The sequence below is a fragment of the Adiantum capillus-veneris genome, chromosome 23 (genome assembly GCF_014529385.1).
Source record: "Adiantum capillus-veneris isolate H3 chromosome 23, ASM1452938v2, whole genome shotgun sequence".
Lineage (NCBI taxonomy): Eukaryota > Viridiplantae > Streptophyta > Polypodiopsida > Polypodiales > Pteridaceae > Adiantum > Adiantum capillus-veneris.
Window position 1 is genome coordinate 82,588,289 of NC_140953.1, and position 10,230 is coordinate 82,598,518.

General features: G+C 44.0%; 1 protein-coding gene across 4 annotated transcripts in view; it reads right to left on the reverse strand.

Annotated features, from left to right (window-relative positions):
- Nucleotides 1-10,003, reverse strand: part of HIT1 (Membrane trafficking VPS53 family protein) — a 56,604-nt gene extending 46,601 nt beyond the window's left edge. For 2 of the 4 annotated variants that reach the window (XR_015186081.1, XM_086497704.1), the window contains exons 1-5: nucleotides 9,783-9,999; nucleotides 9,560-9,660; nucleotides 8,850-8,944; nucleotides 8,640-8,696; nucleotides 8,406-8,556 (exon numbers count right to left, since the gene is read on the reverse strand). Coding sequence is in view for 3 of the 4 variants with exons in the window: in XM_086497704.1 (XP_086353830.1) it covers nucleotides 8,406-8,556; nucleotides 8,640-8,696; nucleotides 8,850-8,944; nucleotides 9,560-9,638 (382 nt within the window). In the remaining variant the exon portion in view is untranslated. Of the gene's footprint in view, nucleotides 1-8,405; nucleotides 8,557-8,639; nucleotides 8,697-8,849; nucleotides 8,945-9,559; nucleotides 9,661-9,782 lie in introns of all 4 variants that reach the window. The other 2 variants (XM_086497706.1, XM_086497705.1) reach the window with 2 other exon arrangements.
- Between the last annotated feature and the right edge of the window lie 227 nt (nucleotides 10,004-10,230).

Sequence of the window (10,230 nt, forward strand, 5' to 3'; positions counted from 1 at the left end):
AAGATGACGTGATTGTTCACAAGGATGATGAGTTAGTTGATGCTTTTACTAGCGAAGCTAACCTCGTTGCAGATTCGATCAATTACGAAGAACCGATCTTGGCTCTCGAGCCTAGGTCCAAAGAACTCTCACAGGAAGTATTATGTGTTCGCATGATTGATACGCACGCATTGTACGAGTGTTTCATTCGTGATCGTTTCCTGTATTTTAGTCAGTGTCTTTATGTGATCCCTTTTACTAGGCATGACATATTGTACGCTGAGCACATTGCGCTCATAAATGAGCACGGATGTATGCGGATTGTTAATGAAAAGTTGAAAAGTATGTATGTAAGGAAGGCACATTCCATGTCTCTTCCTTGGCATGACACATTCGTAGAAAGAGCACATGAAAGTATGAGCACCAAGCATGGGCATTTCCGTTGTGAATTGCCACAGTTGATTGCTTTAGATCATAAGAGAAAGATTCGATCTGATTGTTTGCGTGTGTGTGGTGAACGGTTTAGCGCTCCGTCTCTTTGTTCATCTACATTGCATGCACAGTCTTTGAGAAAGACAAGCTTTTTTCCACTCACTTTACATGGAATGGGTATGTTTATGTTTTTGTGTTGAAAGTGGTTTCAGGAATTTTCAGCCATGGAGATTCTTGACAAAGAAAGAAGCATGACTCTAGACGAAGTTGAAGCATTGAAGGAGACTCAGAAGACTTTGTGTCGCTTTCGGCACGGCCCAAAGAAGCAAGCGTTGCAGACCTTTATGAAGTTCAAGTACCGCACGACCCACACATCAGAGTGGGCCGGCGAAGAGTCCTTTCCAGGATTCCGGATGCTATTGGCGATCTCCCTCGACGCCATACAGTTCGGTACCAGTACCTCACTTTGAAAAGGAGGGGATGTCACGTGACACATCCAACCCTATGTGTCCGTGGATAAGCTACAGCACGACAAGGGTTCAGTCAATCCAGTCAGTCTCGATTTAGAAGTGATCTGGCACTTTTGTGAGTCTATTCGTAGACCGTGCATGCCCAATCACTTAGTATAGATGCATATCCTCTAGTTGCACACAGTATGATCATAAGCATTCCCATTAGAATCCTTCAAGGGAATTTTCCAATGCATTTAGCCTATTTTACCTTTTTTTTACTTATTATTTTTAAGTGACTTTTGTTGGAAAGTAGGTAGGGAAAATTGAGTAAGTTTGTATATAAGCAAACCTAGACTAGCACTAAATGGCAGAAGAGGCAGCAGGAGCCCAAGCTCAACAGGCAACTTCTCAAGCAAGAATCCTTGGCGGCGATTTTCCCTCCAAGCAGAGATCCCCCCATGCTAGCGTTTCCTCTTCACTTCAGCCTAGTGTTTTCCATCTCCCTCATCGCCGGCAGATCCTCTCAGCCCTAGCGTTAGTAAAAGCCAGATCGCCATCCAGTTTTGGCCTAGCGTTTTCAATAGGTACAACCTCAGCATGCAGCGTTTTTCAGCCATGCAGAACCTGCAGATTAGGCCCTAAGAGAGTAGCAGATTCAGCCCGGAAGGACCAGCAGTTTCAGCCTTTAAGAACCTCAGTTTTCAGCCCTAAAACCTGCAGAATTTCAGCGACAAATATCATCAGAAAACAGCCCCAAAATCTGCCACAGATTCCAACCCATAGCGTTTTTGGACAGCAGATAAAAGATTGCAGATTTCAGTCCTTAGGTCGGTCACCGTCGTCATCGCCGACATAGCCTACACTTGCATCAGTCACATGCATTCAATTTGAACCATTTTGTGCAATCGTAAGTAGACCACTCTCGTCGACGAGAGTGGGGCCTTCGGAGGAGGGTTTAACAACATCTCTGGTGTCGTATTCTCTTCTCTCTCTATCTCTCAGTCTCATACACTTGCACGCACAGTGTCCATTCACTTTGTTTGTGATCATAGCATTCTCTCATTAAGAACGGAAGGCTCTACCTTCCATAAGAACAAAAGGAACCTTGAGCACAGTTCGGAGCACTCATCTTGAGCAAAGCGCAAACATTCATTCCACTGCACCTAACAGTAGGTCTCTCTAAACCTCACGATCGGCCTCCAAGGCCGCTCGTCTTTCTTCGGCTGCCTCCTTTCTTTGTGCTTTTCTTTCTTTTCGTGCATCGTGCTCGCATTCCAAGGCAATGCGAGTCGCTTCTTGTTGTGCCATCATGTCCATCATCGACTTGACCAAAGCCTCCATAGGATTCGGTACAATCCGTGGCGTAGATGGCGAAGGGGGAGGGTCAAGAAAACCTCCATGGTGAGGAAATTCTTCTTCGCCTCTCTCATGCTCATCACCTCCAAGCGAAGTATCCATGCCGCTTCGAGTGATGACCATCCACTGAAGTCGTGGGGTCTTGTGGGTTCTTGTGGTCTTGGGTTCTTAAGTTCACGAGGAACTTGGGTTCTTGGGGGTCTTGGTTCTTGGGGGTCTTGAGGGTCTTGAGGTTCTTGCGGTTCTGGCGGTTCTTGAGGGTCTTGAGGTTCTTGCAGTTCTTCTTTCGCTTGCAATCTGTGTTAGAGAAGGATCTTTTCTTCACCCGAGTTCTGCTCTTTTCTGCGGGCGCACCCCTTAGCAACCTTGCCCTCACACCAAGGTTGCTTTTTCCCACCCCACGTCGATTGGCTGGCCACTAAGTGCACGGTCCGCTCTCAATGAGTGAAAAGAGGCACAAGGGGAGGCTGGACAAGCCCTTCTTTCTTGGGTTTCCTGTCACTCTTCAAAACACGACTAGGAATCGACACGCCCAAGAGGACTTGGGTTACGTGCGATCGCAACAAGCAAAAAAAATTATGTGGTTCTTGTGGTTCTTTCCTTGAGTGATACAGAACACTGCCAAAGCTCTGATACCAATGTAAGGTGCAGTGGAAGTGAATGTTGAACTTTGCTCAAGATGAGTGCTCCGAACTGTGCTCAAGGGTTCCTTTTACTTACGGAAGGGAGAGCCTTCCGTTCCTTTAGTGAGAGAGTGCAATGGACACAAACAAAGTGGATAAACACTGTGAATGAAGGTGTTGAGACTGAGAGATAGAGAGAGAAGAATACAACACCAGAATGTTGTCAAACCCTCCTCCGAAGGCCCCACTCTCTATGGCGAGAGTGGTCTACTATTGATTGCACAAATCTCTACAATGCTTTGGACTTGCCGACGATGTCAACGACGATGAGGACGACGACGAGACGGGTTGAAATCTGAAAATGCTAATGGCTAAAATCTGCAAATCTTTATCTGTTGAATTCTAACTTTATGTCGGTAACGATGGCGACGACGACGCACTGAAAACGCAGATGCTGAAATCTGCGGTTTCCGGGCTGAATCTGCAAACTACGCTAGATCTGACCGTGCGGCGAGGATCTGCTGCGGGAAGGTGAGATCTACGAGGTTTGGGGCTTGATCTGCGATGTCTGACTGCTGAAAACTGAAAACGCTGATGTTTGTGGGGATTCCGTCGCGAAGATTTGCAAAAACGCTGAGTTGTCTTGCAGATGCAAAAACGCTAGGGCTGAAAATTGTCCTACTACTGCCGGTTGTCTTGCAAATGCAAAACGCTAGGCTTCTTGATCTGTCTTGCTGCTGTCGGGGCTGATCTGCTGTGCACAAAACGCCAAGCTACCTGTGGATGGAAATGCTAGGTCCTTGCAGATGCAAAAACGCTAGCTCTGCTGATGTGGGGATCTTGCTGAGAAGTTGCCTGTTGAGCAAGGTGCTCCTGCTGCCTCTTTTGCCAGAAAGTGCTAGCGCTAGGTTTCTACTTATACAAACTTAGCAAAATTGCCCTACCTACTTTTCAATAAAAGTCACTTAAAAATAATAAGTGAAAAATGTCAAAAATAGGGAAAATAGATATATGCATTGTAAAAATGCTACTGATGGGATCTGACTGGAATCTGATGGTCATGTTGTGTGCAACCAGAGAATATGCATCTAATCTAAGTGTTTGGACATGCACGGTCTGCGAACAGACTCACAGAAGTGCTAGATCACTTCCTATTCTAGACTGACTTGATTGACTGAACCCTGATCATGCTGTAGCTTGTCCACGGACACATAGGGTTGGATGTGTCACGTGACAGCGGAATTCCACCCCAAAGAGTATTGGCCCCAAACCTTGGCGCCCCTTTCGGTATTTCTTTAAATTGCATCAACACAGTATAACCCGGTACTCCAGACTCTGCACCTTCTCCAGGACGCATGCCAAAGAATGAGCCCTTAGCACATATTTAAAGGCCCTTGGCCTATGAAAAGCAGTTTACATGAAAAGCCTTCAAACTCAAAAGCTTCTTTCACAAACTGGTGACGTGGCTGCACACACCTCCCACAGCCCCCGAGAGACCAGAAATGCTGACGTGGCATGACACCCGCGTGTTGACGTGGCTGGCTGTTGACACGTGGTAGACTGTACGAAGGCGAGTGGATTTTCCGGCCGATGACGTGGCACTATTTGAGGCAGTTTTTATTGCTTTTGGCTACGCATATTGAGAGAAAGATAACTTTTTTGCTTTATTTTAAAAGCTATTTATGGACAGTTTTTGGAGCTTGCTTATTTTTACAAGCAAGAGAGAGAAAGAGCCTTTGCTTTATTTGGGCTTTTAATTTTCAGCTTTTGGGCTCTGCTTTTATCATCTCTTTGTAAAATCTTTAAATATGTGGGCAGGGCCTCACAACTCTGAGCACCTGGACGCAGAGTCTGAGTGTGAGCACCTGCCTGCACTCTTGTACTTTGAACACAGATTAATACAAAAAGAAATACCGAAAGGGGCGCCAATCTTTGGGGCCAATATCTCTAGGCACGGAACTCCGTCGAGCCAGTGTCGAATCAATTGTGAACTGTGAACTGTTTTGAAGTGATTATTTGTGGTGTCACCGTAGATTCTCGACTTGGAGTGCCCAAGTTTGTTACATTGGTCCCCAAAGAGTTGGTCTAATGGTAAGGCTTTGGCCTCTCAACCTACGGGTTGTGGGTTCAAAGCCCCTGTTGGGTCACACTCTAGAGGGACACCTTGTGCTCACCTGGTGTTCAGGTTGCTAAGGCTCTTGCTCGAGTACATCCTCCTCCTCGGGTGGGTCACCCGAGGAGGAGGTTCCTAGCTGGTTCTCTCCGTCGTTCCCAGCATGTGGTGCATCAATTAGGTGGCCATGGTGAGGCCTACGCGTGGCTCTTGCCCGATGTACGCAGCCCTTGCCCGACCATGTAACATGGCTAATATTTGGAAGGGATAAGCACCTCCCCCTGTGGACCCTATGGTGTGTCGAAAAAAAAGTTTGTTACAATGGTATCAGAGTGGATCTAGATGCGATTGCTAACTACATTACCGATAAATCATGGTCTAAGATCCGAATGAATGTTGAATGTGATTTGTCATGTGATGTCCTGTGATGTCTAGTGATGTCCTGTGATGTCGTGTGATGTGACTGTCGATTGGTACATGTGATAGATGTGTGTTCCTAGTGCGTCAGTACTAACAATCAGTGTCTGCTAAGGCAGTTATGGCTTCTGTCTGTTTTGCAGGCGTAATCGAGGGCGATTACAATGCTTTCAAGATGAGGGTATGTAACAAATTGGTGACGTGGTTGCACACACCTCCCACGGTCCCCAAGAGAACAAAAATGCTAACGTGGCATGACACCTGCGTGCTGACGTGGCTGGCTGCTGACACGTGGCAGACTATACGGACGCCATCGAATTTTCCAGCTGATGACGTGGCACTGTTTGCGGCAATTTTTACTGCTTTTGGCTACGCATATTGAGAGAAAGAGAGCTCTTCTGCTTTATTTTAAAAGCTATTTTCAGCTTTTGGAACTAGCTTATTTTACAAGCAAGAGAGAGAAAGAGCCTTTAATTTATTTTGGCTTTTGATTTTCAGCTTTTGGGCTCTACTTTTAGCATCCCTTTGTAAAACCTTTAAATAAGCAGGTAGGCCTCTCACAGCGCAGAGCATCTGGACGCAGAGTCTGAGTGTGAGCGCCTACTTACACTCTTGTACTTTGAACACAGATTAATACAAAAAGAAATACCGAAAGGGACGCCAATCTTTGGGGCCAATATCTCTAGGCACGGAACTCTACCGGGCCAGTGTCGAATCAATTGTGAACTGTGAACTGTTTTGAAGTGATTATTTGTGGTGTTACGGTAGATTCTCGACTTGGAGTGTCCAAGTTTGTTACAGCTTCTGGTCCAAAAGCATTGCCAAAAAGCTGCCAGCATAAATTAGGGAATTTCGTACAACTGCCGTCAGCACTATCAACGCGTTTTGCGGCAATCGGCCTCATCAGCACGTTTTTCAAAAATCTGCCACGTCAGCACTGTCAGCGGAAAATCCGGAAACTACCACGTATAAGCTACTATGCATGTGTGCGGGTCCTGCTTTACTTTAATCCTTTGTCACTTGGGACCCCATCGGACAGTGTCCCCATAAGTTGGTAGGACTTCTTCTTCTGTTACTTGTTCTTCTTAGGGTTTAGACCCCTCGGCCGGCATCTGCAAGTTGGCTCCATTCTTCAGGGCTTTGACACGTCAGCAATTTGTGACAACCACCTTATCGAGTTAGCCGAGCCCAAAATGAAGAAATAATGTACCAGGTAAAGAACAACTTGAAAAGTGTCTCATCCAACCTGGCATTTCACCTTTTTGTTCACCAGTGTTGCAGTATTAAAAAAAGATGGATATTGGAGAATGTGCATTGACTATAGAGCTCTCAATAAAATCACCATCAAGAACAAATTCCCAATTCCAAGGATTGATGATATAGTCGACAAACTTCAGGGGTCCTCTTGTTTTAGCAAAATTGATTTGAAGAGTGGATATCATCAGATCCAAATTGCTCCTAGGGACGTCTACAAGACACCTTTCAGGACAACTTTTGGTTTGTACAAATATTTGTTATGCCATTTGGCCTTACAAATGCTCCGACAACATTCAATCGAATGATGGATAGGATTGTCAGAGAGTACCGATCATTTGTGGGCACTTTCTTTGATGACATCATCGTCTTCTCCAAGAATGAAGCACCTGTTGCAGGTCTTTCGAGCACTGCGAAAGCATAAATTGGTGATAAACGCGAAAAAGAGTGAATTTTTCTTGCCTGAGATACATTTCTTAGGACACATCGTCTCAACAAAAAGGGTAAAGATATTACCGCTTTTCAAACTCTCAAAGAAAATTTGACTACGGGACCACTGTTGGCCTTGCCACTCTTCGAATCAATTCTGCTAAAACAAGAGGACCCCTGGGCCCTGAAGTCTGTCAAGAATACCATCGATCCTTCGGATAGGGACTTTGTTCTTGATGGTGATTTTATTGAGAGCTCTTTAATCAATGCACATTCTCCAAGATCCATCTTTCTTTAGTACTAGCAACACCGGTGAACAAAAAGGTGAAGTGCTAGGTTGGATGAGACCCCTTCTCAAGAAGTTCTTTTACCTGGTTCATTATTTCTTCATTTTGAGCTCGGCTAACTCGATAATGTGGCTGGTTCGGTGGTGTACTATCAGGAATCAAATCAGTCGTATGATTTTTCGAACGAGCAGGAGGTAACTCTCCTGGTAAGCCTTCAGGGAAAACAGTCAGCCTGAGCTTACAGAAATTCTTATCGTTCCTTTTTGAGTCAAACATATTTGACCTTTGATCATCATTCAGTTCTTTTAAGAAAATCGCATAAACAAAAAGACCGGATTTCATTAATCTAAAAATGGTCAAAGCCGATACCAGTGGGACAAACTCGCACTTCAGTACAATCTCTTTCCCCTTCTCATTCTTCAAGATGGCTTTCCTTGCCATATAATCGACCACAGTACTATTCTTGGGGAACCAAGGGATTCTTGAAGGACGTCACACCCTTCCAAAGGCATGTTGTAAAAGTCCTCGTGCTCTAAATAGCCCCGACAATGCAAACGTAGGTTGCCAATGACAGGTGTAATGGCAACATCCCGTCCGGGTGTCTCTAGAACAACCTCGGCCGGTGGCCCCATTTCCTCGGGCGTAATTCTAAGTCGAGCCGCCAATTCGGTTGAAGTTGGCCGTGGCTTCTTCATCAAAGAAGGAATCAATCTTGTCCGCTATGCATGGAACCACTAGAACTAAAAGGAAATAGTCCGCAAAAACTAACTCCCAAGTTGGCTCCACATCTCCCTCTGAAGGGAGAATACAGACAAACCTTGGCTCCAAAGTCACAATAGTAGAATGTCACGTGGCACATAGAGACGTGCACATGGTGCTTTTGGTTGTTGTATATATTTGTCATTAGATTTTGTACATATTGTACAAGAGTTGCGGGAGCGGAAATGAGACAGCAAAGCCTGAGATGGTTGGAACGGGGAAACTCCACATTGGCAAGCCTGCGCTACTGACAATGAGATAAGGATGTCCTTCATATGTTATATGAACAATATTGAAGAAATACCCAGCATTGCAAGGCGATGAAGAGCCGTGATAGTCGTAGTAATATGCTTCTTGGCAAAGTCCAGCTTTTTGATATCCCTGCAAATTTCCTGGACCATTACTTCACTCTGTTCAGCTTTCCCTTTAATCTCCTTTATCCTTTGTGTGAGCTCCTGTTTATATTTCCCGATTGATTAGACAAGGCATAAGTAATAAAGACTGAATCTCAATGGTCCAGTCACAGCAATAATCGGACCTGTATGGCTTGCATCGCAGCTGCCAAGTCTTCCTTTGCTTTTGTTCCTGAAGAGCTCTAAAACAACCAGCAAGTCAGTGAAATCAATAACTCATTACGTAACAATAAATTGACATCAGTTTCAGCAATTACGATAAAGTATCTACCATGCTTGAACAAAAGTAGAGCATTGCCTGTTGACAAACATGGCAAGAAGTTGTAAAACATTACCTGCTGACGAACTGCAGCAAGTATTTCAGCATCAACCTGTCGGATCTTGTTACGTAGTTTTTGAATGATTGGCTCTACGGCCACAAGAGATGCTTCTGCCAAATCAAAAAGGAGAAACTAAGAAATCTTATATGTGATGCATCAAGCAAGGCAGAACTGGACAGTGCTTGATAGTACCCAAACAAAATTTATACAAGAATAGCACATGACCTTTTACACTAGAAGCTAGAGATGATTTTTATAACTACAATTGCCTTGTTTCATATAAGTTCATCACTATACATACTTGCAACTCTATAGTAGATCCTGCCTGACGCTAAGAGACTGTTGATCAAACATGATACATGGCTCATGTTTGGGAAAGAAAAATTCACCAACACACTTTAACCAACTCGTTTGAACCAACCCACACGTGTACCAAAAGACAGATTAATACATGCTTACCCTTTAATGACTCTAATACAACAAATACGTAGTTTCTGAAAGGACCAGTAGAAAACAATACAACTGACAAATATCCAAACAGTACTTTCACATTGTGATCCATTCAATCTTTGAGAAAAATCCCAGCTCTATATACCATGAAGACAATCTTCATTAAATTGCTCCTAAAAATCAAGAGCTCTTGCTTAAATAAAAAGGTGGGTCATATGTGTGAGGGGCAATTGGGTGCAGTAAGAGGTAACGAAAAGTTCGTGAGACTCCTTAACTTGAGGCATTCATGGTGTTAAGGTATGGTAGCTGATGCAAGCAGCTGAGGCCGTCATTGAATCGGTATAACACGCACATCAACAGAAGTAGAACCAAAGATCTGCCAGCTTGCATGATGCCAAGAATATGACTAGTTGTAATCACAACTCTTCAACATGATTTGATTTCCCATGGCAAAATGGTAGGCATGACAAAACGGGAAGAAATCCAATTCTAGCTCACCATTTGGAAAGGTCTGGTTGATGAACTCCAGTGTAGTACTCTCCATGGAGGCAAGATCAATCAGTTATGGGTATCAAGATCTGCGCTGCGCATCAGCACGCAGCATTCAGCTTTACGCATACAACTTGTTACTTCTCTTCTCTCTCTCTCTCTCTCTCTCTCTCTCTCTCTCTCTCACGTTAAAACTCCTTCTTCTTCTCCTCCTCTCCTATTCTTCTTCTTCATGAATGTCTACATTACTTACAACAGGTTAACAATAATAAAAATCATTACATTATATCATATAATATAATAAATTTTAAAACATATACGTGTAGAGAAAAATAGAGAATTAAAGTATAAAACAAACCAAGTAATTAACTTTGATGACTCTATATCCATATCCATATAAAAAATGAATCGTACAAAGGCCATTGAGCAAACTTTTCCATCTAGAACTCTTAAAAGA